The 27,027-nt window shown below is 43.9% G+C and overlaps 1 protein-coding gene across 4 annotated transcripts in view; it reads left to right on the forward strand.

Annotated features, from left to right (window-relative positions):
- The window catches only part of nbeal1 (neurobeachin-like 1), a 34,844-nt gene that overhangs the window by 3,891 nt on the left and 3,926 nt on the right, over window positions 1-27,027 (forward strand). For 2 of the 4 annotated variants that reach the window (XM_007577720.2, XM_016663869.1), the window contains exons 3-53: window positions 3,654-3,745; window positions 3,969-4,130; window positions 4,212-4,293; window positions 4,382-4,509; window positions 5,046-5,128; window positions 5,782-5,867; window positions 6,437-6,800; window positions 6,874-6,980; window positions 8,007-8,093; window positions 10,022-10,105; window positions 11,990-12,088; window positions 12,162-12,733; window positions 12,861-12,993; window positions 13,083-13,202; window positions 13,422-13,731; window positions 14,182-14,267; window positions 14,390-14,479; window positions 14,563-14,740; window positions 14,819-14,952; window positions 15,913-16,072; window positions 16,151-16,253; window positions 16,325-16,484; window positions 16,887-17,045; window positions 17,120-17,279; window positions 17,370-17,458; window positions 17,804-18,409; window positions 18,611-18,786; window positions 18,867-19,155; window positions 19,437-19,745; window positions 19,839-19,988; window positions 20,059-20,216; window positions 20,399-20,523; window positions 20,611-20,737; window positions 20,825-20,973; window positions 21,043-21,176; window positions 21,271-21,372; window positions 22,055-22,150; window positions 22,228-22,352; window positions 22,440-22,580; window positions 22,666-22,796; window positions 22,871-22,980; window positions 23,053-23,170; window positions 24,091-24,188; window positions 24,267-24,383; window positions 24,461-24,550; window positions 24,647-24,756; window positions 25,052-25,224; window positions 25,313-25,407; window positions 25,489-25,605; window positions 26,306-26,467; window positions 26,554-26,702. In XM_007577720.2, the coding sequence (XP_007577782.1) occupies window positions 3,654-3,745; window positions 3,969-4,130; window positions 4,212-4,293; window positions 4,382-4,509; window positions 5,046-5,128; window positions 5,782-5,867; window positions 6,437-6,800; window positions 6,874-6,980; window positions 8,007-8,093; window positions 10,022-10,105; window positions 11,990-12,088; window positions 12,162-12,733; window positions 12,861-12,993; window positions 13,083-13,202; window positions 13,422-13,731; window positions 14,182-14,267; window positions 14,390-14,479; window positions 14,563-14,740; window positions 14,819-14,952; window positions 15,913-16,072; window positions 16,151-16,253; window positions 16,325-16,484; window positions 16,887-17,045; window positions 17,120-17,279; window positions 17,370-17,458; window positions 17,804-18,409; window positions 18,611-18,786; window positions 18,867-19,155; window positions 19,437-19,745; window positions 19,839-19,988; window positions 20,059-20,216; window positions 20,399-20,523; window positions 20,611-20,737; window positions 20,825-20,973; window positions 21,043-21,176; window positions 21,271-21,372; window positions 22,055-22,150; window positions 22,228-22,352; window positions 22,440-22,580; window positions 22,666-22,796; window positions 22,871-22,980; window positions 23,053-23,170; window positions 24,091-24,188; window positions 24,267-24,383; window positions 24,461-24,550; window positions 24,647-24,756; window positions 25,052-25,224; window positions 25,313-25,407; window positions 25,489-25,605; window positions 26,306-26,467; window positions 26,554-26,702 (7,985 nt within the window). The remainder of the gene's footprint in view (window positions 1-3,653; window positions 3,746-3,968; window positions 4,131-4,211; window positions 4,294-4,381; window positions 4,510-5,045; window positions 5,129-5,781; window positions 5,868-6,436; window positions 6,801-6,873; window positions 6,981-8,006; window positions 8,094-10,021; window positions 10,106-11,989; window positions 12,089-12,161; window positions 12,734-12,860; window positions 12,994-13,082; window positions 13,203-13,421; window positions 13,732-14,181; window positions 14,268-14,389; window positions 14,480-14,562; window positions 14,741-14,818; window positions 14,953-15,912; window positions 16,073-16,150; window positions 16,254-16,324; window positions 16,485-16,886; window positions 17,046-17,119; window positions 17,280-17,369; window positions 17,459-17,803; window positions 18,410-18,610; window positions 18,787-18,866; window positions 19,156-19,436; window positions 19,746-19,838; window positions 19,989-20,058; window positions 20,217-20,398; window positions 20,524-20,610; window positions 20,738-20,824; window positions 20,974-21,042; window positions 21,177-21,270; window positions 21,373-22,054; window positions 22,151-22,227; window positions 22,353-22,439; window positions 22,581-22,665; window positions 22,797-22,870; window positions 22,981-23,052; window positions 23,171-24,090; window positions 24,189-24,266; window positions 24,384-24,460; window positions 24,551-24,646; window positions 24,757-25,051; window positions 25,225-25,312; window positions 25,408-25,488; window positions 25,606-26,305; window positions 26,468-26,553; window positions 26,703-27,027) is intronic. The other 2 variants (XM_016663871.1, XM_016663870.1) reach the window with 1 other exon arrangement.

The raw sequence follows: 27,027 nt of genomic DNA on the forward strand, positions 1-27,027 counted from the left end.
CTGTTATGAATATCTCTGGAATAACAGTGATGTCATCGCTCGACGGGGTATTAACTCCTCCCATTGGCGGCTATAAATACACGTGCAGGAGTGACATCATGGTCAGAGGAGTTGTCACAGAAATAGGAAGTGATGTCAGGCCAAAGAGGGAGCAGAAACACAAACAGACGACTTTTAAAGCTAAAGAGAGGAGACGGTTAAACGCCAAACCAAACCAGGTCAAGTGTTTCCACACAAACCTGATTGGGAAGCCATTCAACCAGCTGGTCGACCACACCGGTCTACTTTTAAACTTTACTGACTTAATGATTCTTTTTTACATTATTTTTGTAATCCTGAAGGATCCAAGACTAAAGTTTTTAAATTTAGCCCAGGAAACCACCCTGGTACTTACTAGGCACATTTAAAAGTAATCACTCATGCTGGTCCTTTCTCTAGTTGTAGAAATGTTAAACTAATCTCCTAGCTACAGGAAAAAAAGCAATATGATATCAACTTATTGGACAAAAATAAACAAGATTTACACATTGGGTCTGAAGATTAATCAGGCCTGGTCAGACTTTTGCAATTTTTGATGCACTTTATCCAACTGATTCGTATTTCTCATTACTTCAGTTGCAATTGATGATGGATGTTCCTGACCATTGATCGGCGTTTTACTCTCCGCTGTAACAATCGCACCGACCTCTGATCAATGTGAAATCTCATTTTATAGAACGGAGAGCTTCGATCTCCTGATTTCACTGCGGTCAGCGTAAACAGATCGTTAGGAATGCCGTTCAGTCTCCCGGCGCGGATCATGAGGTTTCGGTGTTATTAAGGAGGTGAAACAAGGTCGCCAGGTTTGTGATTGCTGCTTGCAAAATGTAGAGGGTTTTTTNTGTGTGTGTGTGTGTGTGTGTGTGTGTGTGTGTGTGTGTGTGTGTGTTTGCCCAGCTCCTGATGACAGATGAGGATAAACAGAGCCAGGGCGTGTCCCCCCTCCACCACAGTCCAAACCCTCAATGGGCATCTGTGCTGGTGCTTAAAAGAGGGCATTCTTTAAGACACACACCACAGAGTCATTCAGTCAGTGTTTCCTGCAGACTGCAGCCTCTTGAGAGTAAAGCTGCTGTCTTGAATTATCGTCTTTAAGTGATCTGGCAGCAGTATCCACATCGGGACAATAGGATATTTATTGCTTAAGTATAAACCGGCTTCAGCAGCGGCCAATTAAAAATGCTTTTCTCCCACTGTTGACGTTGATTTATGCAGCTGTAGGAAGAAGGCACTCATGCTTTTCTCCTTTTAGCTTTTTCTTTTTCCACTCAGATGTCTTCTAGCTTCTTTTTTTCCCCTCGGTCCTAGTTTGACACACACACGCACGCACGCACGCACGCACGCACACACACACACACACACAGCAGCCAGCGTTGCTAGATTGTCCTGATGACTTCACTTGGACTCGTGCTGATTCACACAGCCTGTTTGCTTCGTTTTGGCTGATTCCCTCTCTGACACGCAGACAGAACCCGTCAACCTTTCTGCCTCGTTCCCACTCTTTCACCAGACAGCAGTGAAGAAAAAAAGAAACGTCTACAGTCGTGTTTCTTGTTATTCTTAGATTCCCACAGTGTGATGACCTACAACAGGGCCATTTTCAGCCCTCAGAAGCGTTTCTGTGGACTTTAATTGAGGAATGGTGGAGAACTGAGCTGCTATCACAATATCCAGACCATATTAGTTCCAGATATATTACTGGCAGGCACAGTTTACATACTTAGCACTTGATATAGAAGATTGGAATACCTTTCTATTAAATAACCTTTTTATTTGATAATTTAAATATATTTTTATTTTAAAATCCCTCCTCACTCCCAAAAATTGTGATTGTAATTTTGGATACCTCTGAAGTGTGAAATAAAATTGAATAACAAATGTAGTTGCTTTAATAAAAAAAAAAAGAGAATTATTCCAATTGTGAGTAAGGTTGGTTATATTTTTCAAGTAAAAACTTATTTGATTTCAAAGATATCTGCAGAGAAATCAGCTATATTTTGATTTATATTTTTATTTATTTATTTGTACAAACCAGAAATTTTCTGACAACTAAAAAAAATATTATTTTGTTTAGAATAATGAACACAAAATATATTAACTACAAGGTCGCACTGATAAGAGCGTTCTTCAGTGTAAGACTCCAAGTAAAGGAAGTTATTTTATACGAATATATATTTTCAATCGAAAGCATGTTGGCATATACATGTGATTCGTTAAGGAGAAAGAGCAAGGCTGAGCAGATAACAGGAAGGCCCGTGGTATCACCAAAGTTTCAGTGTTTTGTTTTTTCTTTCTGTTTCGGAAAATGTAAAATTAGGAAATATTGGCCGCCCATAAGGATCCACATAGGGATCCATTCATTCTGAGAGGATTCTGACTGAACCTTCACGGTGTGTGTTGCTGTTTAATGATTGTAGCTTTTATGGAAATCTTGACGCATGGACACTAAAATTGTAGTATTTCTCATAATGTTTCTATGGAGTGAAATCTATTCCTCTGCTTTCGTTTGGATGTCTCATCCTTCCCCTTGTTGTCGTTCAAGGAATTTAGCTAATGCCGTTATCCTAGTTTCTAGAAACCTGGCCTCAGAATGCAGCCAGGCCAGTTTTCCTCTATCCTATCTCTCCTTAGACATTCCTTTTCCCTTCGTCTAGCAGCTGCAGCCTTCTGTTTTTATGGTAACAGTTTCTTGTCTCACGGGTTTTTAATGGTTGCCTCAGGGAGCAAAGTTCAACCGCTTGATGTTAAACCTGTTGAACAGTTCTTGAGGGAATCTCAACCATCGCTCTCATTCACAGATAGAGTTCCCAGCACGTGTTGGGAGTAATAGGCTTGTAGATGGTAGTGAGAAGAATCACACCAGCAGTCATGAGTCACTCGCCCAACCCTCCATCCTGTCCATTGTTTTGAGGCGTTGCTACTTATGAAATGCTTCCTAACTCTGGCAACATGCGGGTTGTTTTGGTCACATGCCTCAAGGTGTGAATGGTTATCAAACAGCCTCAGGAGACGAGTCACGACTGCAGTGTAGGTGTTAGAAAGATGACACCTGAGGCCACTTCCTCTTTCTGTTGTTGGCTTTAATTGCTTTCACGCCTCTTGTTCTTTAAGATGTAGGTGAACCAGTGAGCGTAGCTGCTGTTTCCTTTTTCTCCAATGTAGAGTCTGAAGATTTTGGGTGTTTGAGTTACCCTAAAGTGTTGGATTTAAAATGTATCAGGATATTTCATCTTTCTTATTTTCACACAACAACCATCTCCTTTCTTTCCTGGACTGAGTTAAGTGTTTTCTTGAAATTTTGGATGTCTTATCGTAAGCCATCTAGGAAATCCACTGGCTGGAAGCGCTTTTTTTATCATATAGTTTTCAATTCTGGTTAAAATTTCAGCAGAACTAATCAATTTTACATTTGTGATGGTAGGACAGAGAGGACATTATCCTACCATGCCTGCCAAACAATTGGCTGTCACGTAGCTGGCATCTAATTGTTGTTTAGGTGATACAACGGTGAGCTTAAGTTTAGCTTTTAACACATTAACTAACAGTTTTATCTTCTTCTCTTTTCCCTTTCGCCGCTCCCTTGTTCTCCGTCTTCCTCTTCTGGATTTTTCCAGAGAGATCCAGACTACTTCAAGATATGGCTGGAGATTTTCATCAGCTCGTACGAGCAGTGCCTCGACGTAGACTTCGAAAAGCCCCCTTCGAGGTAAGCGCCGGTAAACTGCGGACACACAACTCAAAACCAAACAGTGACATGACACGTGATTTGGAGCAGAGCAGCTACATTTTGCTGCAGGTATTATCTGATTTCTTGGCTGTCTGTGCTCAATCACATGAGTGTCAGATGAAAGTTGTTTAGCTGATGCATGCGAGACATTGGAGTCGCTCTACACTTCCATTAAAGATGGCGTCTGTCACTGTGTTTCCAGACCAGATGAGGTTCCACCTGTGTTGACGCTGCTACCCGACAACATCCTGCAGGTTTTGCGCCACCAGCTGCTGCAGTGCGTCCAGAAAGTGTCAGACGGCCTTGAGCCCGAGCAGCAGAACCTGGCGCTGCTGCTGCTGAAGTTCCTCATCATCATCTGCAGGTCGGATAAGGATTAAATAATCCAGATAATCCTTCCTGCAAATCAACACACTGTCTGATCCTTTATGGTTGTTTCTCAAAGGAACTTGTCCAACGTCGAGGAGATCGGCACTTGCTCTTACATCAATCACATCATCACCATGACAACACTGTATATTCAGCAGGTTTGACTCCAGCCGCTCTCTCGTAGGAGTAATGACAGTGGGACACGTGGTGGCAGGTGTGACAGGTTTTCTGTTTGTTTGTTTACAGCTGAAGAGTCGGACCAAGGAGAAGGAGATGATGGACCACAGTCAGGCGGAGGACTTTGTCCGCCATTCGCTGGCCTTCTGCGAGAGCCTCTACGACCCGTACCGCAACTGGAGACATCGGACAAGCAGGTAACCACTAAAATAGTAGTTTTCACTAGTTATTTACATAGGTACTGATTAAAATGAAATCTTATTCATTCTTAAGTATTCAGCAGGATAATGAACAAAAGCACACCAGCGAATCAGTCTTTGAATGTCTATAAAGTTTTGAAGGGGTCTAGTCAAAGTTTGGACTTGAATATAATGAAGAACGTAAATTAAAGCTACACAGAAGTACTGCACTTTTAATTAAGTTATAATTATATTATTATTTTACATATTTATTCTGAAGCATTCTGAGGAAATGTGTTAGCAGGCAAATATTTTTTTTCCATGTAGAAAGATTAATGTGATCTTAGCATTTTATAACAACATAAAAAAATAAACGAACAGCCATCATTTGTCTTTATGTCCTGGTTTATAATTTGGTTATTCCCAGATTTATTTGTACAGGACAAGCTTATAAATTCAGCTTATGATTAATTTGGTTATTGGTCAAATAAATGCGTGTGTCGTTGGCGTAGAGATGAAACTTTTCTCAGATTTCTCCTCCTCTGTCTCCGCAGGGAGCAGCTGGGCGCCGTCGAGAGGGGAAGGCAGAAGTACAAAGCAGCTCCGCTCACCGTTGAATTCATTCCCTTCTTTTACCGCAAGTATCTCCAACAAACCGTGACGTAATCTGACGACCAAGCTAACAGTGGTTATAATCTCACTGATGGGTGAAAATCACCTAATCATCCTCTCTCATATGACTCGACAGGTACAGATGAGGAAGTTGTAGAAATTGCACAACATAAGCTTCCCTCTTCTGTTTCATCTCTGTGCCTCTGGTCCGTTTGCCAGGGATGAGATGAGCAGATAGTGAATTCTGGCGGCCATGTTGAACAAAGAGGCTCCTCTGTCCCTTGTTGAATGCGCGGCTGCTGTGGTTTTGCAGAAAAGATAACGCTGGGGGCCCGGCCAATTAGCCTGTCGTCTCTGTTTTATGCTGTGTGGTGACTTCTGCTTGGTAACTAGTTGAAGTTAAAGGAAGTAGACATTCTGGAGCCACAATGTCAGATTTCATTCCTCACCCGGATGTGTTGACAGATGGGTTAATAGATGACCAAACCCTGAAGTTATCGGCAGCGTGTTTGTTCACCCTGGATGATATCTGGGTTACACATTCCATCGGCTCTTCATGCTTCACTGTTTTTGTTTGGAGAAAATAGCAGGAACCTCAACAGTTTGCTGCATTTGCATCGCTTGGTTCAAGTTTGGAGATCAAATGTGTTGATTTATGTTTTTTTTTTTTTGGTTTAGAGTGCTTCCAGGAGAGCGAGCATCTGAAGGAGAGCCTGAAATGCTGCCTGCTGCACCTGTTTGGAGCCATAGTAGCAGGGGATCAGGTGAGGCTGGGGTCAGAGGTCACAAAGCTGACAGGCTGTAAACATGATCCTCTATAACTGCTGCACTCCGTTCAAAGCACAAATGAGAGCAAACGTATTAAAACCACAACTTTAACTTACTGTTTTGGGGGATTTTTTTGCCTAACTTTAAAGTGTAACAGCTTCAGTTGGAGCATATTCATATTTGCAAATGGTGAAAGTTTAATTTGGATGGAGTGGTAGATAGATAATCAAGCACATTTGGAGTCAACTACCAAATTATAACAGCACAAACAAAATGTTTTGCTGCAACAACAGCACAGCTGTCCAGTTTTATTTCATTTGAAGATGGTGGGAGGGGCAACTTCCCTCAAACCATTGTCATTTACACTCGAAGGGATTGAATATAAATGTTTGCTACTATATTTTCTTAAGAACAAGATATAAACTAATTTTCCTCCAACTTCACAGTCACTCTTTGTGTTTTTTTATGTAACATAAAATCCCAGTAAACATAAATGAATTGAAGTTTGTCGTTGTGAAAATGGGGTAAAATCCCAGAGCTTCCCGTCCCGTTTCTCCGCCTGCAGAGGAACGCTCTGCTCGCCATCTCTCCAGCCACCATGGAGGTGCTGATGCGGGTTCTGGCGGACAGCTACACGGGGAGCTGCTCATCGGAGGAGGCCGAGGACTGGGACAGCGAGGACGTCAGCCGCATGGCCCTGCTGACGTTGGGGTGCCTCAGGGAAGTGGTGCAGTGCCTGCTGGCCTCCAGCTCCGACCAGCGGCAGGTGGAGATCGCCTCCGTCTTGGAAAACTACTTCAAGCTGCTCAACTCGGACCCGGCCGCTGTGGTGGCTGCTAAGCAACAGCAGCAGCCGGCCAAGGGTCGGGTTCCCACACTCGGCCGACACTGGGAGATTCGATTTGTGGCGCTGCAAGTTCACATGCTAGGTAGTTTCTTTACCCAAACATGAACAGTAATAACTTCTTCTGTGTGTTGATTCCTCCTGTTTGTGGCTTTCAGACACGATCAGGGACATGTTCCTGTGTTCAGACAGGCCGGTTCTACAAGCCATCTTCCTCAACAGTAACTGCTTTGAGCATCTGATACGCCTGCTGCAGAACAGCAAGGTAAGGCCTGGAGACGCAGCTCCGAGCTGGCAAAAATAACCACGATTCACATTTACTGTGTCACATTTCAGGTTTGACGGGGGAAAACATCAACATTGTTAATTAGTTCATGAAATCATATTTTCTCACTACAACCACAGATTTAAATCCATGTCTGCGGCTGTAATTGGGCTGGGCAATAAATCGATTTTATTGATTGATAGAGGTTTTGTTTAATTTTTGGTTCAGAGTGACGTTTACCGCCATCTTGTTTGACAATCTGGACAACTCTGCTTCAGTATATTATGGTCAGGCTAAGATTTTAGTTTTTTATTAAAATAATCAAATAATAAAATCCCAACTCAAAAAATAGCAGAAAATTAAAATGAGGAATATTGAGCATTTGGTAAAAGTTTTACAAATTATGCTGAATAGAAATATGTAGTTAATCTTTTAACACATCAACAATAAATTATCAGTACAGGACTTTGAAACAACTCTGTGTTTTGAAGACACAAACTGATCTGGTTACATCAGATCCTCATAACTTTACGTTTTCTCATTAAAACATTTTTTTTTCCTGGCAAAATTGTGACTTTTCCTGCTAAAATTATGACTGTAATCTCATAATTAATGACAGATAGATTAAAATCAGCTCTGAAATGAAAAAAAACTGGAGATTTAATTTTGAAGCCGTGTCGCCCAGCCCAGGTTTTAACATAACAAAATGTTTAGAATGAACTTCCAGCTTTCTTTTTTTCCATTTCTGACTGTGACTGTTAGATCTGTTGAACTGAACATCTCTTTCCGGGTCTGACCTCGCTCTTGTTAAAGGTTCAGCGTTAGCGGGAGCATTTTGCAACACCATGCATGTTTATTTCCTCACAACAAGGCTGGATCACCGACACCCTGCGGACGTTCACCGCTTCTAACCTCTCACCTTTTCCTCCTTCCCATCCTCTAAACCTCCCCCCTCTCATCGTCTCCTCCTTCTCTTTGCCTCCTCTTCCCTCACACTGAGTTGACATGTTGCCTGTTGTGTGTCAGCTGGTTAACGCTAGGTGCACGGCGGCAGACAAGGACCAGAAAGATATAACCAACAACAGGTTACAGACAGGAGAGAGGGACACTCAGGTACCGCCGAGAAAAGTCCCCCTGCCCTCATCCTCATCTTCTGCTGCCAAATCCCACCATGCCGCTCCACAGCAAGACTGCCGCGCTTCAGGATCACTCTCTTCATGTTGTTAGCATCTTAGCATCCTTTTCGTTTTCTAAAGGATAAAAATGAAGGTTTCTGAGAGAGAAAACGGGTCTTCTTTTGATTATTTTCACAGTTTTTAATTTGTTGCTTCGTAATTTAAGTTTTAGATTTCCTTGAAATAGGACGAAACTAACTTACAACTAACTTACAGTAAGATATAAGAGCTTGTTTTAAGTCAGTAATTCCTTCAAATTGATGAAAAGCTAGTTGTTATAACTTAAGCCTCATAGCATAATTAAATCATATTTCAGCCAAATTGAAATATCTGCACATCTTCAGCCTATTAGAACATCAATTAAGGTCCAAAATCCATATTTTTTTCCCATATTTTATTCATGCTTTTTCTTGAACTGGGTTACAAAATTTTTTTATGGGAAGTTGTCTGTTTTTTCAACTGAATTAGGACTGTCGCACCGCTGAACGTAAAAAATTACCTTCGTTTTTCTCAATCAGATCAGGTTTTTATTCTGCTTTGATCTTCTGACCAAACTGATTAAATGTTTGACATTATCAGTTCATTTCTATTAATATTTCTCATCCAAAAAAGGTTTTAGGAGAAAAAACGTTTTTTAATTAAATGTTACAAACTTGAATTTCTGTAAATTGAACATTACATCTTATTATCTCTCCTTCTGCTCATCACTCATTGATGCCAGATTCTCAGGACAAGTCGAGCGTTTTGATGCTCATGTTGCATCCATAGTTCAGAAAGTTGACCTGATTGAGCAAAACCAATGTGACTTTTGGATTCAGCTCATCAAATTAACTCTAAAACAGTTGAAAAACACCAGATAGTCTTTTGGCTGTTGACAGTGCTATCGTTAGCTTCACAGGCAATTATGCTAAGTGAAATAATTTACCAGAGGAACTGCGACTTTTTCATCAATATTATGGAATTATTGACTTAAAACAAGCTGAAAAGTTACTTGTAAGTTTGTTTAATCTTATTTCAAGAATAAACTAAACCAAAGCTACTTAGTAAGACTCAGTTTATCTACATGTGAAGGCCTTCAGAGAGACGTACTCTGGTGTGACTCGCCAGGTGTAAATCATCAGGTGTTTGCTGGTATCCAGTGTCAGAAGCAGAAATTCAGGTTTAAACGTCGTTGTTGTGAGAAGAGAACCAGAACGATGCAGTTGTGGTTTCTTGCTGTGGAGTGACTTGTTTGCCTTCTTCACCGTTTTTCAGTTTGCTCCCCCTCCTCCCTTTCACATTGTCTTGGGTTCACCTGGAGTTCTGTCACAATGGGCTTGTGTGCAAAATCCAGTGGTTTGATGACGACTCCCCGTCCAGCTGGTCCAACTCTTTCTCTGTTTGATAAACACGAGCTGGATGAGGGGTGTGTTTGCGTCCTGCTTGGTTCTGTGGGCTGCATGCTGAGTGTGTTCATGTTGTCGGGGAGGTACTTCTTTCTTTTTTGTGGTTGGCATTAGCTTCCTGCTCCAGTCACACCTCTATTCCTTTTTCTTTTTTTCTTTTTTTTTCCCACCTGGAGCAGAAAGACATCATTTATCTGCAGTAGGGGTTTTGATGCCAGCTCCTACTGCAGCAATCAATGGCGGCTAAAATCCATTTATTGATGATTTTACTCACTCCTCTCACATCGGCTGAATCAAACACAAAGGCATCGCTACATATCTATTTTATATCAGGGCCTTAATCAGTGGATTGTTTTAATTCTCTGCATGCTTGTTCATTCATAACATCTGTTTGTAATAAAAATAATATGACATCACTAGCTTATCTTTTTATGGGAAGAAGAAGTTGGAGTGAGTGACTGAAATGTTTGCTTGTTTTTAGGTGATTCAGGGACGCCTTGACTCGTTAGCGGTAGCCACCATCAAAGCCCTGACGACGGTTATGCATAAATCCCCAGCTGCTAAGGTCTGTCTCACTGAGAGGACATACAGTGCTCTCCATGTTTATCGCCACCCCACAGCATGATGCAGCCAAATCTCTTTACCATTCAAATAAATATCACTGGATATATTGCAGTTTTACTTTTTAAGTTTATAAAGTGTCTGGTAGAAACTTTTAATTGCTAATTAATGACTTCCTGTTTCTTTGGGGTAGAAATATGATGAGACACAGATCCGTTTGTTTTAGCCACTCTTTGAAAGCAAAAAGACAAGAGAACATAACATTTACATAAATGTTTATTGGTCTCCATAAGTGATCATGTGATGAAAATATTTATCCACAAAATCAATTTTTTTTGTGAATCAAAAAAAATCAAATTTTTTGATATTTTGTGGGGAGCTGTTTATTTTTCCACAGTAATTCAAATATATTTATATTTTCTATTAGCAATTTCCAGTATTTTAATTAGACATACTACATTGCATACAGATGCACAAAAAAGCCAGATTTTAAGCATTTAATCTTCAGACTTAAAGGAAAACTGATGATTGCTCTTACTGCTCTAAAATATCATAATTTAATAGGATTAGAATGTCTTTTTTTTATTTCTGCAGTGTTTTTTACTTTTCTTGTTGTCATTTAAACAGTTTAAAACTGAGAGTAAAGAGGTTATTTTGTTTTTAAAAATGTGTTTTTGTGAGACAACATTGAAAGTTTCCACCTTAGTTTTTAAACAGTGCAAACGCTCCACCTCTAAACATTAGGTTGAGGATTTATGTGCTCAATCCAGAGTTAGAACATGGATACGGTGGAGGATCTGTTATGTTGTTGGGATTATTTCTCTTCCAAATCCTCTGGAAACTTGTTAGAGTGCAACGCTTTGAAAATCCCAACACAGAAATGGCATAAAAATAAGTTGACGTCTGGTGGGCTCTGCCAGCTAACTGGTAGTTGGCTCTTCCAAGAGGATAATGATCTAAAACACATGTCTAAATCATGACAGAACTGGTTTAGCAGACATAAAATCAACCTTCTATAATGGCCATCTCAGTCCAAAGAGCTAAATTATGTAGAAAACCACAGAGATTATCTAAATTGGGCAGCAATAAATGTGCTCAGAGCACAAAGTGCTCATTAAAAACAATACATGGGACTTTTCCCCGCTGCACAAATGTACTCAAATTAAGGTTTGGATTTATAGTCAAAATACTTGAGTGTTTATTTGTAGCTTCTAAGGACACTTTTATTTCTTGGGATTGTTAATAGGACAATCACACTTCTTGCATCAATGCTGCCAAGGTCATGAGATCATTGCAACACGCTAATATACTTTTATTTGGCGCCACGGAGAACAAAACATTGCCATGCTAGCAGTAGCTCTCATGCTAACTTCAGCATTTTAGCTAATCTTGTTATAAATGCTAAATTTAACTTACTGAATGGAGCGAGTGTGATGCTGTTGACATTATTTTAGCTGATACTGGATATTTTCAACAAAGGCAGTCTTAGTCACAGTGATGGTGCGTTCACACCAAACGCGTTACGCGCGTCAAAAACGCGTCGGACTCTTCGACGCGTGTGCACTTTTAGTGTGTTTACGCCAAACGCGTTTTGAGCTTCAGGTGTGTCTGGTTTACAAGACAAACGCGTTTTCCGTCAAACGCTCCAAACAGTTCAAATCACGCCGCGTTAGATGCTAGAAACGCGCCGCAGTGGCTCTCAGCTCCACTTAGACTTTGAATGTAAACCAGATGACGCTCAAAACACGTTTGGTGTGAATGCACCTTTAACCTGGGGTGCCGATATGAAGGGTGCTGTAATATGAAGGGTGCTGTAATGAGACATCATTTACAAATCGGACCTCACCATTGGGTTGACTCATCAGCAGTTGCTCTGTTGCGTTTCCAGGAGGTTTTCAAGGAAAGGATCGGCTACAATCACTTGTACGAAGTTCTGATCTCGCTCGGCCAGCCGTCTCGACTCCTGCTCAAGGAGCTGATGAACATGGTGAGTTTGTGTATTTACTTTGACTGGACCTCGTTTCTCCTCTGAACTCTGTCTGTCTCTGCTCGCCGTCCAGTCGGTGGAGGGGGAGCACACCTCAGTGGGGCTCCTGGGGATCAGCAACGTGGAGCCGCTGCTGCTGCTGGTCCAGTGGCTCCCAGAGCTGGACTCGCCCGAACTGCAGCTCTTCACGGCCGACTGGCTGCGCCGCCTCTGCTGCCTCAACCGCCAGACGCGCGCCACTTGTGTCAACGCCGCCATGGTGGTGAGAGCCCTGGCCGCTCTGGAGCACCACGGGCGTCTGCACAGAGCCTGCGCAGAAAGCCTCTTCGGCTTGCTGGGCTCACTGGGCTCCCAGTCTCTGAGCGGCAGGGAGCTGCTGGGACTCATCCGCCTCCTCAGAACTGCAGAGTCCAGCCAAGCTCATCCGTACGTCGCCCCGACCCTGAGGGCGCTGCTCACCATGGTCCGCAAGCAGGGTCTGGAGAACGCCATGCAGTACTTCGACCTGTCCCCCAGCATGGCGGGGATTGTTGTTCCCACGGTGCAGCGCTGGCCCGGATCCGCCTTCAGCTTCCACGCCTGGTTGTCTCTGGACCAGGACCAACTGGGTTCGCTCAGCAAAGACAAACGGAAGCAGCTCTACAGGTCAGGAAAACATTTGTGAAAACTTTTCCTGCCAACGGCCATCACCATCTTCAATAACTCTTTGAAGAATAGACCTGCTATTGCCCAATTTTGCTATTTTCATCATATTGCTACATTTTTTCCCCAGCTTTTTCACCCCTGGAGGAACGGGCTTTGAGGCGTTCATCAGCTCAGCGGGGATTCTGGTGGCGGCTGTGTGCACAAAGAAGGAGTACGTCACAGTGATGCTGCCGGATTACTGCTTCTGCGACTCGCTCTGGGTACGACACCTGAAAATGTAACTTAACTTCCTAACAGTGGAGCAGCAGTGTGCCACTGAATTAAAGGTGCTGTGATTTGTGTTTTGCAGCACAGCATCGGGGTGGTGCACGTACCCGGGAAGAGGCCGTTTGGACAGAGCCTCGTCTACATTTATGTAGACGGGCAGCAGAAACTGTCTGCCCCCCTCAAATACCCCGTCATGACAGAGGTGAGATCTAAACTACGTTCAGCAGTACATTTCATAAGTTTATAATCAACTTATGAAGGATTGTATTATGTTTTTTCTCTCTTTGTATAAGCCCATTTGACTTTTTATCATTTTTTTCCCTAATCTGCATTTTAATGTGCAAACTAAACTACAATTACATATTTTAAAGGTTGTGAATATGATTCTGTTTTAAATGTTTGTTAATTTTTTTGTCTGCAGCCGTTCATCTCCTGCTGCATCGGCTCCGCCGGCCAACGCACCACCACCCCCCCTCCCTCACAGATCCCCGACCCGCCCTTCTCCCCCGCCGCCACGCCCACCACTCGCTCCTCGTTGAGCGGCATCCTGTCGCCGCAGGCGTGGGGCGGGCTGCTGGGCGGGAAGCCCGAGTCGGTCACCAAGCTGATCTCGGCCGGGACGCAGGACAGCGAGTGGGGCAGCCCCACGTCGCTGCAGGGCCAGCTGGGCAGCGTCATGGTGTTTCACGAGCCGCTGCAGCCCGCGCACATCAAGGCCCTCTGCAGCGCCGGTAGGCAGGAAGTGATGCGTTTAGTTTCAGGCTTCATTCCCTCTCTCATTGCCAAAATATCAGCTGCTTCCTTCCTCCTTGTGTCGGTTCTTCCTTTCTTTTTCTTGTACACTACTGTTCATTTCCTTCCATTTTCTTCCTTTCTCAGTTTCTTGTGTTGCTCCCTTTATCCTTCTGTCTTCGTCTTTCATTCATTGATTCCTTCCTTCTTTCCTTCCCTTCTTCTCTTTCTTTCCTTCATTCCTATGTAAAGCTCACTGCAGGAATATTTCCAATAAATTGATGTTGAATTTTAGTATTTAAATGATGAAATAAACTCTAGAAAGCTCGATCTGGACAGTCTTGCGGAGAAAAACTACAGATTGCAAAGTGGAAAATAAAACTGTGACGACAACACCTGCAAACAAAGATAAAAGAGGATTTTTGTTTCTTTCTCTTTGATTCTTCCAGGTCCTAACTGCGTCTCTCCATTTAAAGCCCAGGAATCAGAACTTGGTGACATTTCAGCCAAACTGCTGCTGCATTATTCACCCAAGGTGATCGGACCTCTTTTCCTCTCATATCTTTAAATCCTGGGATTACATGAGTTCATCAAAATGATAATGCAGATTAAACAAAGTGCCACATATGAACTAGTCGTTCCCTTTCCTGTCGACAGGCCTGTAGAAATCCCATCTGTCTCGACCTTTCTCCCAACGCGCTGCACGGACGTCTGACCGGGAACAAAGTGGTCAACTGGGACATAAAGGTCACAGCGAAGCATTTTTATCCTAACAGAGTTAATTTTTAAAAGGTTTGCTAAAGTTTCTGGGTTTTTTTTGTCTGGGACAGGATATGATCAACTGTGTCGGTGGGCTGCCGGTGCTTTTCCCAGTGCTGGAGCAACTGACCTCCATGACCCCTGACCAGCAGAGCGCCGATCCTGCAGCTGCATCAGATTTTATCACGCCAGATGTGAGCACCCCAGCTGACGGGGACTGGGTCATTCTTCCGTCCAGCAGAGCCTCAGGTCGGTTCTGACAGTCTGTGCAGCGAAGGCGACGCGTTGCGACGTGCTGACAGAAACATCATTTCTTCCCCATCACAGAGGCGCGTCTGGAGAAGAACCTGGTGGCCACTTTCCTCTTGGTGCTGAAGCACTTCCTGCAGAGACACCCGATCAACCAGGAGAACCTGCTTCACTCGCACGGCGTGGGAACGCTGGGAGTCCTGCTGCAAAAGGTACAGAAACCGATTCACACAAATGCGCTCTTTTTTTACAATTTGATGTCATTTCAGTTTATTTTGCTCCAATTTGCAGCAAATATAGAATTTAATTCAGTTCAAATTACCACTAAAATCCCTACTGTCAGATTCAGTTACATACAGTGAAGGTCAGTCCACGTATTTCACATCTGATTAAAATTTAGTAGTTATTCATGAAATAAGGGCCACTTTCTGTAAGTTAGAAGAACAGATTACACAGAGTCGATGTTTAAAATGTTAGTGGTACCAGCTTGGAAGGAAACATTAGTACTGATCCAGAAGAACTGGGTCAGGTGTACTTTCTATGAAACAAAGAGTAAATCAGGTTATTGGCAACATGCATCCAGACACAGAAGAACCACCTGATTGGCTAATATAATTTGAACAGTATTTAAGTAACAGCCATTAACGTCATAACTCAAAAAAGAAACTTTTTGTGCTTTTCTTCCAGTTCAGAATGTGTTAGTTTAAGTTTGAGTACTTTGAATTAAGTGATAAAATCCTTTTTTGTGCCCTGAATTTACAGGAATTCACACTTTTTGTCCGCACCTCTTTTTCTTTTCTGCCTGATCCTTTTCTGGTATAATTGCCGCTCTGTTTGTTTGTTCAGCGATGTAGACATGTCTCTATAAGTATTGTTGCTATGGGAAAATAAAAGCCTCCACAGAGACGCAGATAAAAATGAAAGTGTCTCAGATGTGGTGAACGTTGTTCTCGGTAGAGTTGGCCACACCCAGTGACTGGTAACGATCCAAATAAAACATTGATGTGTTTTCCTTCTCCTGCTTGTTCTTTATCTTGTTTCTTGGGTTTCACATTGCCTTATAAAGCTCCAGCTTGGCACCTCGGCTTGTGTTTTAAATGGCTCGTTTTGTGCCAATCAGGAAGTGTGTAGATTCAAGCTAATGGCCTGGATGTTGTTTTGTTTGGTTGCAGCTTCCAGCGGGTCACGTGGACGTCAGCGTGCTGGTCGCTGTGCAGCTGCTGATTGAGCAGGTGACCTATGAGAAGAACCAGGCTCTGCTGCAGCAGATCCACTCACATCTGCTGTTCAACTTCAACATCTGGAACAAAGGAGATTTCCCTCTGCGCATCGGTGAGGCCTGGATGGTTTACCTGCTCCAGGAAGAGGGAGTCGTGTTCCCGATTTAACTTTTCCCGGTTTTCCCCCAAGGTCACATCCAGTACATGTCCACCGTCATCAAGGACGACAGGAAGCAGTTCAGGAAGAAATATGGAGTCCAGTTTCTGCTGGACACCATGCGGCTGTATTACGGGTACGTTGCAGAAGTTTAGACATTTCCGTTTCGGTCTGGAAAAGCTGATTGTCATCTGCGCCGCGCTTCAGGAAGAACGCCAACAAGGAGAACGACTTGAGTGACGACGACGTTCGAACCATCAGAGCGTCTCTCTGTGGCCTCGTCAAGTATTACATCAGCAAGGGCATGTCGCAGGAAGAGATGCACAGCATTCTGGGATACATTGCTGCCATAGGAGATGAAGACCAGGTGAATTTATTCAGATAGTCTTAAACTGAAACTCATTCAGATACTGTACCTCATTACTAGGCCTGTCACGATTACAAAATTTGCTCAATGATGAATTATTGCAATAAAAAAACCATTTTGAAGTAATATAATGGAATAATAACAATGCAAGTTCAATCTCCCAAAGACCAAATAACTTTCTAAAGAATGAATAACCCAAGAATTGGAAATTTGAAACATCCAAAACAACCAAAAACCATAAACTTAATTTATTATAACATCTCTGTAAACACAATTGCCCTTCAAAAATATTAATTAGGCTCAGACAGGTTAAAAAACAAGAAAAACCACCAATAGGGATTTGTTTTCACAGCTTTATTGCGACAGGTTTGGTCATTCCTAGTTTGATTGTGTTGCTTGCAGCTGTGTGGGCTTCTGGAGATGCTGCTCAGCCTCCTGCAGAGCAGCCCGGCCAAAGACCAGCTCTTCCTGCTCCTCTTTGAGCCCGCAGCAGCAGATTCCTGCTACACGCTTCTGCTCAACAACAAGCACTCAGACCGGCTGAGGGAGCTCGTCTTCAAGGTGAGTAGACTCCATCCAGGAAGGAGGGAGCTACTTTTAAGAGACGCTATGAGTTTGTCGTGTCGTCTTTGCAGCTGTTTGAGCGGATGCTGCGCTGCGACCGGGTTTATGAGAGGAACAAGCAGCGGCTGCGCCTGAGGGAGGCCGGCTACACGGGGCTCTCGCTCGTCTTCTCTGAGCTCCACATCACTCCCACCCTGATCCGCTGCCTCCTCAACCAGATCCTCCATACAGGTCAGCGTCCACTTTTACTTCGGTTTATGTGAAGATGGTCAATCAACATGTTTATTCAAATTAAATTAACTCAAATGTTCAACTCTGCAGATCAAGTTGTGAACTACAAGGACCTGATGGCTCTGGTGCAGCTCACACACCGGGCCGGACCAAGCGTGCGCCTGATTGTCTGCAAGAGGGTAAGAAATGCAGCTAACGCAGTTTTTTAATAACATTGTGATGAATATGCACCGCTTTGAAATCTGATTTTTGAGATTTACATGATGTTATGATTTTATTTTCACATTAAAAACATTCTTGAAGTGTTACCTTAATTCTTTTATACATGTTTGAGAAATTATTTAATCTCTATCGCAACCATTCAACTGTGCAAAGCACCTGTGTTCCCCGCCCACTCAGCTCCTTCAGACTAGCCAGCAGCAATTAGCAGACACCTGGTGGAGCTGCTGAGCTCATTAGAGGAGCTACTTCTCAGTTTAAGAGTGGTTATGCTTAAAGTTTAACCCCTTACCTCCTGTCTTCAGGTGTACCAGCTGCTTCAGTCCCAACAGGACGCCGCCCATCAGATCTCCAAGCAGCAGTGTTGGCAGGACACTCTCATGCGCCTGTACTTGCGAGGCGAGGGGTCCCTCACCTTGCGTAGCTCCGATACAGCCAGCACCTGCAGTTTGGACTTAAACCGTAACGGCGGCAGCAGCAATAACCGCCTGGAGCTGCCGCTGGAAAGGAGGCCACGAACAGGCAGCAGCGGCCGCCTGGACCGCCTGGAGGACGACCGGCTCAGCGTGGGAGACGCCCGCTCCGTGGACAGCCTGGACAACGGAGATGTCATCTCACTGCTGGACACGCCGTCTTCCTCTGCCTCCACCGAACCGCAGCTACCGGTCAAGCCGTGGGTGCTGGGTAAATCGGGGGGCTTGACGTTGGATCTGTCGCACCTTCAGGCCTTTGAGGGCGCAGAGATCGGCAACCAAACGCCGGGGAGCATGCCCAGTACGCCGTCGCCCCTGGAAACGACAAAGCCTCTCCCTGGGAGCTCCGGGGATAAAGATCCAACATCTTCCTTTACTGAGGATGGATTCCTCTTTAGTGACAATATCTCACTGGGGGAATCCTTCAACAACGTTGAGGTGAGATCAGACATTCATTTTTTAAGCTTTACAGATTTATTTTTATTTTCGTTTTGATCTCAATCCATCCAAGTCAATCCTAGCGGTTAGTCCAGTAGAAAGCCTGCAGGATCCTTTCAATGTTCCCTGGTGTAACTGCACCATAACGGAGCTTCATTTAATGATGCAGTGAGGAAATGTCTGTCTCTTGTCGCCCTCTAGAGGGCGGAGGAGGAGCTGTGCAGCATGCTGCTGGAGATCGTCCTGTGTGTGATGTGGCGAGGAGTCGAGGGCTCGGACGACTCGGCGTGGCTGGAGCGGGGCCAGGTCTTCTCGGCTCTCACCAAACTGGGGACTGCCAACGAGCTGCTGCTTCCTGTCGACCAGATCAAGCTCAGGTCAGCGTCCGGTCCAGGGAATCATACCAAGTATTTATTTGTAGGATAACCTCATTAACTGTTGCTTGATTGTTTTCTAGTCTGTTGGAGCGCATGTTGGAGTGGGCGGTGACTGACAACCGGGAAGCCTCGGCTGCTTCGCTGCCGCAGCACACTGAGAACGCGGTTCGCCTGCTTCACATCATGCAGGACTTCCTCCAGGCGGAGGGCTTGGTCAACCCAGCGCTGTGGACCGATAAAGTCCTAGAAGAAGCTGTGACACTAATGGACTGCCTCATGGTGTGGTACTCTGCTGGGACCCAGTGGTTCCAGCTCTCACAAGTTGGACTGAGACTCCTACTGGGCTTCATGGCTCAGGAAGACACAGAGGTGAATTTTTCTTCATATTTAGAAACTTAAATCCAATGTAGCTACGGGTGGTTGAGAGAAGGGGTAGAAAATACAATCATAAATGTTTATAACTTTTCTCAGAAAGTAAATCAGCTTTAATGCAACTTTTAAAACAACTTCACTTTAAAAGTGTCATTATTTACACGTCACCCTTTCAAATCAATTCTCTTCAAATCTTTTGCTCATGTCAACGTGTGACATGTTTATTTTAAACTTCAAATGAATTAAATAGAATAAATAATGGTCTCAATCTTTCTCAGGTGTGTGCATTGGCCTCGGCCAAACTGAACGGCATCCTGCAAACTAAAGAAGTGACGAGTCAGGACGAAGCCTGCTACCTGCTGGGGAAGCTGGAGGCAATCCTGCGGCGAACCGTCCAGGAACAAACCGAGGAGACCTACTCCTTCCTGGTTCCTGTTCTGCGGACGCTGCTCTCCAAAGTCCACCGCCTCCTCTACATGGAGCTGCACCTGCCTCAGCTGCCCGACACCAACGGCAGCCCATCTTTCTTCGAGGACTTCAAGCTGTACTGCAACTCGCCCGAGTGGCGCGTCTACCTCGACAAATACGTACGAAGCTCGGATTCTCTGCTGCTAAGGAATTCATTTCTCATGATTCGTGATGCAAAAATAAACATGATCTTTTGTTTTTGCCTACTGCAGATCATCCCGTACATGAAGCAGTATGAAATCGAGATGTTCAGTCAGAGTCATGAGACCATGGCTCTGTTCTGGAAGGAGTGCTATGAGGCCTTCATGGTCAGCTTGCACAAGAGGGAAAGGGAGAGAGGAGAGAGCAAGATCCGCTTCCAGGTGAGCTGACCGTTCCGACGACACGATGAAAACCAAGCGAGAAACTCACCGATGTCCTGTCTGCCCTTAGGAACAATTTGTGGAGCCGTTCTCGCGCCGCAGCCGGCAAGAAAACCTGCGCTACAACAACATGCTGAAGCAGCAACACAGCCAAAACAACGCCACCCTCAGGCAGTGGAAGGCAGCACGGCGGGGCTTGGTGTGTGAAAGGGGTCCATGGGCTGACAGGTACACTAACCCTGATGTTCTCTGCACTTTTCCTCCTTTCATTTTCTAAAAAATCAAAAAGCTGAAAGTCTTCTGCATGAATGAACTGGAATCTGGAGAAGCTTTTTCAAATCCACACATCGTCATGTTTATGCGATTGCGAAGCTTCTAGCGATTCCTCATTTCTGAACCGTTTCCAACAGATTACAAGACGAGACGCACTGGAGAGTGTCCAGCGCTGAGAACTTCTCCAGAATGAGGCTGAAGCTGGTTCGCAATTACAACTTTGACCCTCACAGAGAGGCCAGCGCTCTGAGAGACAATCTGGGTAAGACAAGCGTGTCCTCGTTATTGTGACGTCGCCTGAGTCAGTCCAGTCAGGTTTTATCCCATCTTCTCTCTCCGACGCCCTCAGGCGTCCATCAGCAGCGTGTGAATCCAGAGTCTCTGCTGCTGGAAGCTGTGAAGCAAGTTAAAGTCAGCGACTTGGAGGACGACATCTTGGATCTGCCGGAGGACGACCCTGCTGCCGCTAGCAACCAGTCAGATAAATAACCAAACACCTTTATGAATAATAGAAATTGAGGTTCAATGTTGATGTGTCTGTTTTGTTCTGCTGCATCCTGTAGGGCGGAAGCAGAGGAGGCGGGTCAGAAGGAGAAAATGGTGTTGTGGGAGGACTGTGAGCTGGTGACGGTGGTGGACGTCGTCCCAGGCCGCCTGGAGCTCACCACTCAGCACATCTACTTCTATGACAGCAGCCAGGAGAAGGAGGAGGGTGAGGAGAAAACTTAACCTGTGGAAACACTAAGTTAACTTCTTGATTTAATTGTCTGTTTCCTTACAGGAGTGGGCCACGACTTTAAATGGCCACTTTCACAGATCCGGGAGGTTCACCTCCGACGATACAACCTGCGTCGCTCGGCTCTTGAAATCTTCCTCATTGACCAAACCAATTATTTCCTGAACTTTAAAAAAGAGGTAATTCAATTCAGTAGCAGTGTATAAGTCCTTATCTTTTTAAACTAGAAAAATAATTGAAGTTGTTAAATATTTTATTTTTTATTTTTTACAGGCAAGGAACAAAGTGTACAGCCGCATGCTGCTGCTGCGATCGCTCAGCCTTTATGGGACCCGATCACCTCAGGAGCTCCTGAAGGCCTCTGGACTCACACAGGTGAAAACACCTGATTTCACTTCAGTGCTGCAATATAAATGTATATTATAGGATTAGATGCATTCAAATTTAGTTTCACGCTGCAAAATAACTTGATGATGCCATCAGGCTGTCTGCATATCCCTAAAAACCCTTAAAATGTGTTAAAGTAAGTTTAATACGTTAATCAGATATAAAATTTTATCTTGACAGATCAAATCTTGTATATTTTATGTATCTTTTTCCTCAGGAATTTTCTGTCAGGCAAAAGTTTGAGTCACACTCAGACCTTTTCATTTTGTTCTGTGACTCAAGTCGGTTAATGCGACCACAAACTGGCTGCTAACATACCCCTGCTAGCTATCTAGCTAGCTTTTTTGCACCTATCCAAATTTATTTGACAGTTGGCTGGACACTTTTTTTACATTTCTGTCATGGTACAGGTCTTAAATTTAATTCAAAAGGGTCTTAAAAAATCTTAAATTTGAGTTGATGAAACCTTCAAAAACTTTGTACAATATCAGTTGGTTAAAAATGCCTGACCTACCCTAATGTTTATAGGTTCAATTTAAAAAAAAAAAAAATCTGTTCATGATATATTTGTGCAGCTTTACCAATAATGTCTAATTCTGTTAGAATCGCATGAAACACTTTGCACGATTAATTTTCTGTTTGTAAGTGCACATTTTTCATCTTGTTTCAGAAATGGGTGAACCGAGAGATTTCCAACTTCGACTACTTAATGCAGCTCAACACTATTGCAGGCAGAACGTACAACGACCTCTCGCAGTACCCAGTGGTAGGTTCAGAACTCGGTTTCTCATGTTGAAACCGTTGATGTACGAGTTTCTGAAGGGACGTTGTGTGTTTGTCCAGTTTCCCTGGATCCTAACCGACTACAGCTCAGAGGAGCTGGACCTCTCAGACCCGCGGGTGTTCAGGGATCTATCGAAGCCGGTGGCGGTACAGAACGAACGCAATGCTAAAGCAGTCAGAGAGAAGTACTCATCATTTTCCTCCTGAGGTATCCTCCTTAAAACCTTTGAACTCAGCTCCATGAAGGTCAACCTCTCATTGTGTACCTTTAGGTATGAAAGTTTTGAGGACCCAACAGGCACCATAGACAGTTTCCATTACGGTACCCACTACTCTAACGCTGCCGGAGTGATGCACTACATGATCCGAGTGGAGCCCTTCACCTCGCTGCACATCCAGCTGCAGAGTGGACGGTGAGGATGGTTGATTTCTCCGTCATCCTCTCTCTCCCTTTATTTCTTGCTAGAGGTTTAGCTCACACATGTTGACTCGTCTCAGGTTTGACTGCGCCGACCGCCAGTTCCACTCCATCCCAGCGACGTGGCAAACCCTCATGGACAACCCTAACGATGTCAAGGAGCTCATCCCAGAGTTCTTCTACTTCCCTGAATTTCTGGAGAACCAAAATGGTGAGTTGGTGAGTTTTTTTTTAACATCTCTTCTTTATGTTCCTTATTAACCCTCCATATTTTTATCTGATCAGATTTCGATCTAGGCCGCCTGCAGATCTCTAAGGAGAGGGTACACAACGTTGTTCTCCCTAAATGGGCCAAATCCCCTGAGGACTTCATCTACAAGCACCGCAAAGCTCTGGTGAGGCCCAGTTGGACTCCTGCTGGTGTGGTGTAACTGCAAACAGCAGCTCATGTGTGTTTACATTATCAGGAGTCAGAGTACGTCTCAGCCCACCTCCACGAGTGGATCGATCTGATCTTTGGTTTCAAACAGAGGGGCCCAGCAGCTGTGGAGGCCCTCAACGTCTTTTACTACTGCACCTACGAAGGTAACACACTGCAGCTCCTCTAGTAATGGACATAACGTCGCCTGTCAGTCATTCTACGGGGTTTGTCAGCAACTGACCAATCGCCGATCGCTATTTGTTCCTAAGCACACGCCCCTTATTTGGAGGAACTGAACCTCCGACAACATTGCCGGGTTTGTCAATCCCAACGAAATCATGGTCCAAAACTATCAGTGAGGAACAGAGTGTTTAGAGGGTGGAATGCAATTTATTACATTACCAAAACCAAACGGAGACTGAAATAATGCCAGAAACGGAAAATGGCCTATAGCCGACCTCATGTATGAAACTGTGATCGACGGCAACTACCACATGTTCGTCTGCATGAAGGTAACTGGTAGTAAACATCCTGTTTTTTGTCATAATGGCACTTATCGATAGTTACATCAAAGATTGATAGGTGAATGTAGTTATGCTTGGTTTTATGTTTGTAAATTCCAATGTTACATGTGCTTCAGTAACTGCAGTATTTACACCTTTTTCCTGATGGCTGATTTTCACGAGCCAGAATAATTTAATCCGGCTTACTAATCATCAGACACAACTTTCACTCTCAAATCCAATGAGACTTTTTGACCTTCATCATTCTTCCTCTGATAGTGAAAGGAAGAATGGCTTTAATGTTGACTTCTCAGTGGTTTCCCACAAATAACCTTACAGATCTGATGTAGGACTCCTTTGCCACAGTGTCCACTGGTGAGGCAGAAATAACTCAGAAAATGTCTCGGGTAACGCATTGAGTTCCACTATGAACAACACTGTTTGTCGGAGGTTTGCTCTGCTTCCTCATGGGGGCGGATTCTTACTTTTCCTGGAAAATCTTGCATTTTATTTAGGTGTTTGCCAATTCATCCGTCCGTTTTTCATCAGCTGCATTTATTTTAAGCCTGCTGTGTTTGCAGGAGCTGTGGACTTGGACGCAATCACAGATGACAAGGAGCGAAAAGCTGTTGAAGGCATGATCAGCAACTTTGGTCAGACCCCCTGCCAGTTACTTAAGGTGAAGACCCGTCTCTGATGCACAATATCTTGAAAATATTTAAAGTAAAGGGAGCTTGACATAATGCTTTGGCCGTAGGAGCCCCATCCGGTTCGCCTGTCTCAGGAGGAAGTGGAGAAGAGGAAGTCTCAGCAGGACTCGAGTCCTCTCAACATGTTCGAACACCTCAGCGACCTCAAGTCCTTCTTTGTTGAGGTATTTCCAATCCCTTCATGTAATCAAGATGGTTCCATCGTGTTCTTATGTGTGAACGTTCCACCCACACGCTGCAGGGCATCAGTGACAATGTGCCGCTGGTTAAAGCCGTCGTGCCAAAGAATCAGTCCCATTCGTTCATCACCCAGGGAAGCCCTGACACAATGGTGAGCCCAGACACTTCAAAAAGTCACATAAAATACACCAAATGTGGAAAAGTTCATGAAGTCTGAATGTTTTTCTTTTCTTTCTGGTGCCTTCAGGTGACTGTGAGCCAGAACTGCCTGCTGGGGACCCATGGGTGGCTGCCTTACAATAAGAACATCTCCAACTATTTCACCTTCATTAAGGACCCGACAGTGTCCAACACCAAGTGAGAATGCTGCACCGATTGCACATACAGCTGTGATTTGGATTTTAGCTGCTAACTGAGGGACTCTATTACAGATTACACCTTTGTTTCTTTCTTTTTGTCTTGTGCTGCTTTAACTGATTATTTGTTTCTGACCAAAAATTTTGGATCATATGTTCTTGACTCGGATCCAAACAAACTTGGATTATATAAGAACTGTTAAAAACATAATGAATGGTTCCTATGAAAATTCAAATAGAAATCATGCTAAGTTGCCATGTTTTTTCTTGTTTTTTTGTTTTTAATCTTCCTGTAGAACCCAGCGCTTCCTCTCAGGACCGTTTGCCCCCGGCGTTGACCTCACAGCAGGCCTGTTTGTCGTCTCCCACGACGGGAAGCTGCTCTTCAGTGGCGGACACTGGGACAACAGCATTAGAGTCACCTCGCTGGTCAAGGGCAAGACAGTGGGACAGCACATCCGACACATGGGTAACGAAAATGCCTAAAATGATCAGCATTTGTTTATTTTCTTTGAATTTCCACTTCAACGTTTGGTTTTATTGTGTTTACCCTTCAGATGTTGTGACCTGCTTATCAACAGACCACTGTGGCATCCACCTGATCTCTGGCTCCAGAGACACAACCTGCATGGTGTGGCAGGTTCTGCAGCAGGTTGGGTCTTTAACGAAACACAAAAATAAACAAGCAACATGTGTTTCATGTGATAAAGTGGGTGTGTTGTGTTTGTTCAAGGGTGGAGCTCCTGTGGGTCTGTCATCCAAACCCATCCAGGTTCTGTACGGACACACGGATGAGGTGGTGAGCGTGGCCATCAGCACCGAGCTGGATATGGCCGTTTCTGGATCCAGAGTAAGTTTTTTGATGCTGCCATCTAGTGGTGTGAATAGATTCCAATTCAATATCTAACCGATTCCAGCATGACAAAGCTAGGTTTAATTATTTTAAGGCTAAAAGTTTAAAAACCAGAAGTACGATAATAATTGGCAGTCTGGAAAAAGTCCACATTTTTAACAATGTTTAGTTTTGCAGTGGAATATGAGCAAAACCTCAGGGTTTCCCCCAGTGTATTATAAGCCTGGTGGGTCACCAGGCTTTACTTGTGCCCCCACCAAGCTAAGCATTGATATTTATTTAAGTCTTTTTTTAAATGTTTGTGTTTTTTAAGACTTTATAGTTGGTGTCCAGGTATTAATCTTCCAATCTTTCAATAACACATAATTATCAAGTGTTATTTTCAAATTTCCTGCCAACTTTAAACATTTTTTAACTCAAAAACACGACGGGCCGCTGGATGAATGACTGCCCCAGCGCCAAACACCGGGCTTATCAAGTTTTCTGGGGAAAACTGTTAAATTTCTAGGTTTTTAAGTGAAATAAGGATTTGATCCCCTAACACAGTATTATCATGTTTCTTGTCATGTTTTCCTCCCACATATTTACAGAAACTCTAAATTATTTGGGATTCCCAACTTCTATAGATATTTCTTATATCTGTAGAAGCATGATACTTCCACCTTACCCCAGGTCACCTCAGTTCCTCTTCCTGCAGGACGGTACGGTGATCATCCACACCGTGCGTCGAGGTCAGTACATGCGCTGCCTGCGGCCACCGTGCGACAGCTCCCTGCCACTGTCCATCCTCCACCTGGCCGTGTCCTGGGAGGGTCACCTGCTGGTCCACACCTGCCTGGAGGGCAAAGCCACACTCAAAGTAAATCCATGTTTATACATGTATAAAGCAGAGCTTTAGAGCTGCATGAATCTGAGCGACGATGTGTTTTTGCTGCTTTTCACCAGGATAAAAACACGCTACATCTTTACTCCGTGAACGGGAAGCACCTCTGCAGCGAGCGGCTGAAGGAGCAGGTGACGGACATGTGTGTTTCAGGGGAGTATGTGATCATCGGGAGTGAGCAGGGATACCTGTCCATCCGGGATCTCTACAGGTAAGCAACACAGCTGCTTGATTCTGGTCAGACCTCTGTCTCTGACTACTATTTCAAGTATTAAAACTCCTCCACGTTACAACCGCAAACTTTATTTTGTTTGAATTTAAGTGGCAAATTAGGTCATAAATGCAAAGGGAGAATGATGCATGATGATTTATTGTGGCATTTCCAGGTTTGTAATAGTTCTGGGTTTTTCATTATGGTTTTAGTTTTATTTGTTGTGACTATTTGTCTAATTTAATTAGTTTTTATTAGTATTAATTAAATATTCTTTAGTTTCAGTTTAGTTTTTATTAGTTATACTAAAGGCTGGACAATAAAT

The sequence above is a fragment of the Poecilia formosa genome, unplaced genomic scaffold (genome assembly GCF_000485575.1).
Source record: "Poecilia formosa unplaced genomic scaffold, Poecilia_formosa-5.1.2 Scaffold451, whole genome shotgun sequence".
NCBI lineage: Eukaryota > Metazoa > Chordata > Actinopteri > Cyprinodontiformes > Poeciliidae > Poecilia > Poecilia formosa.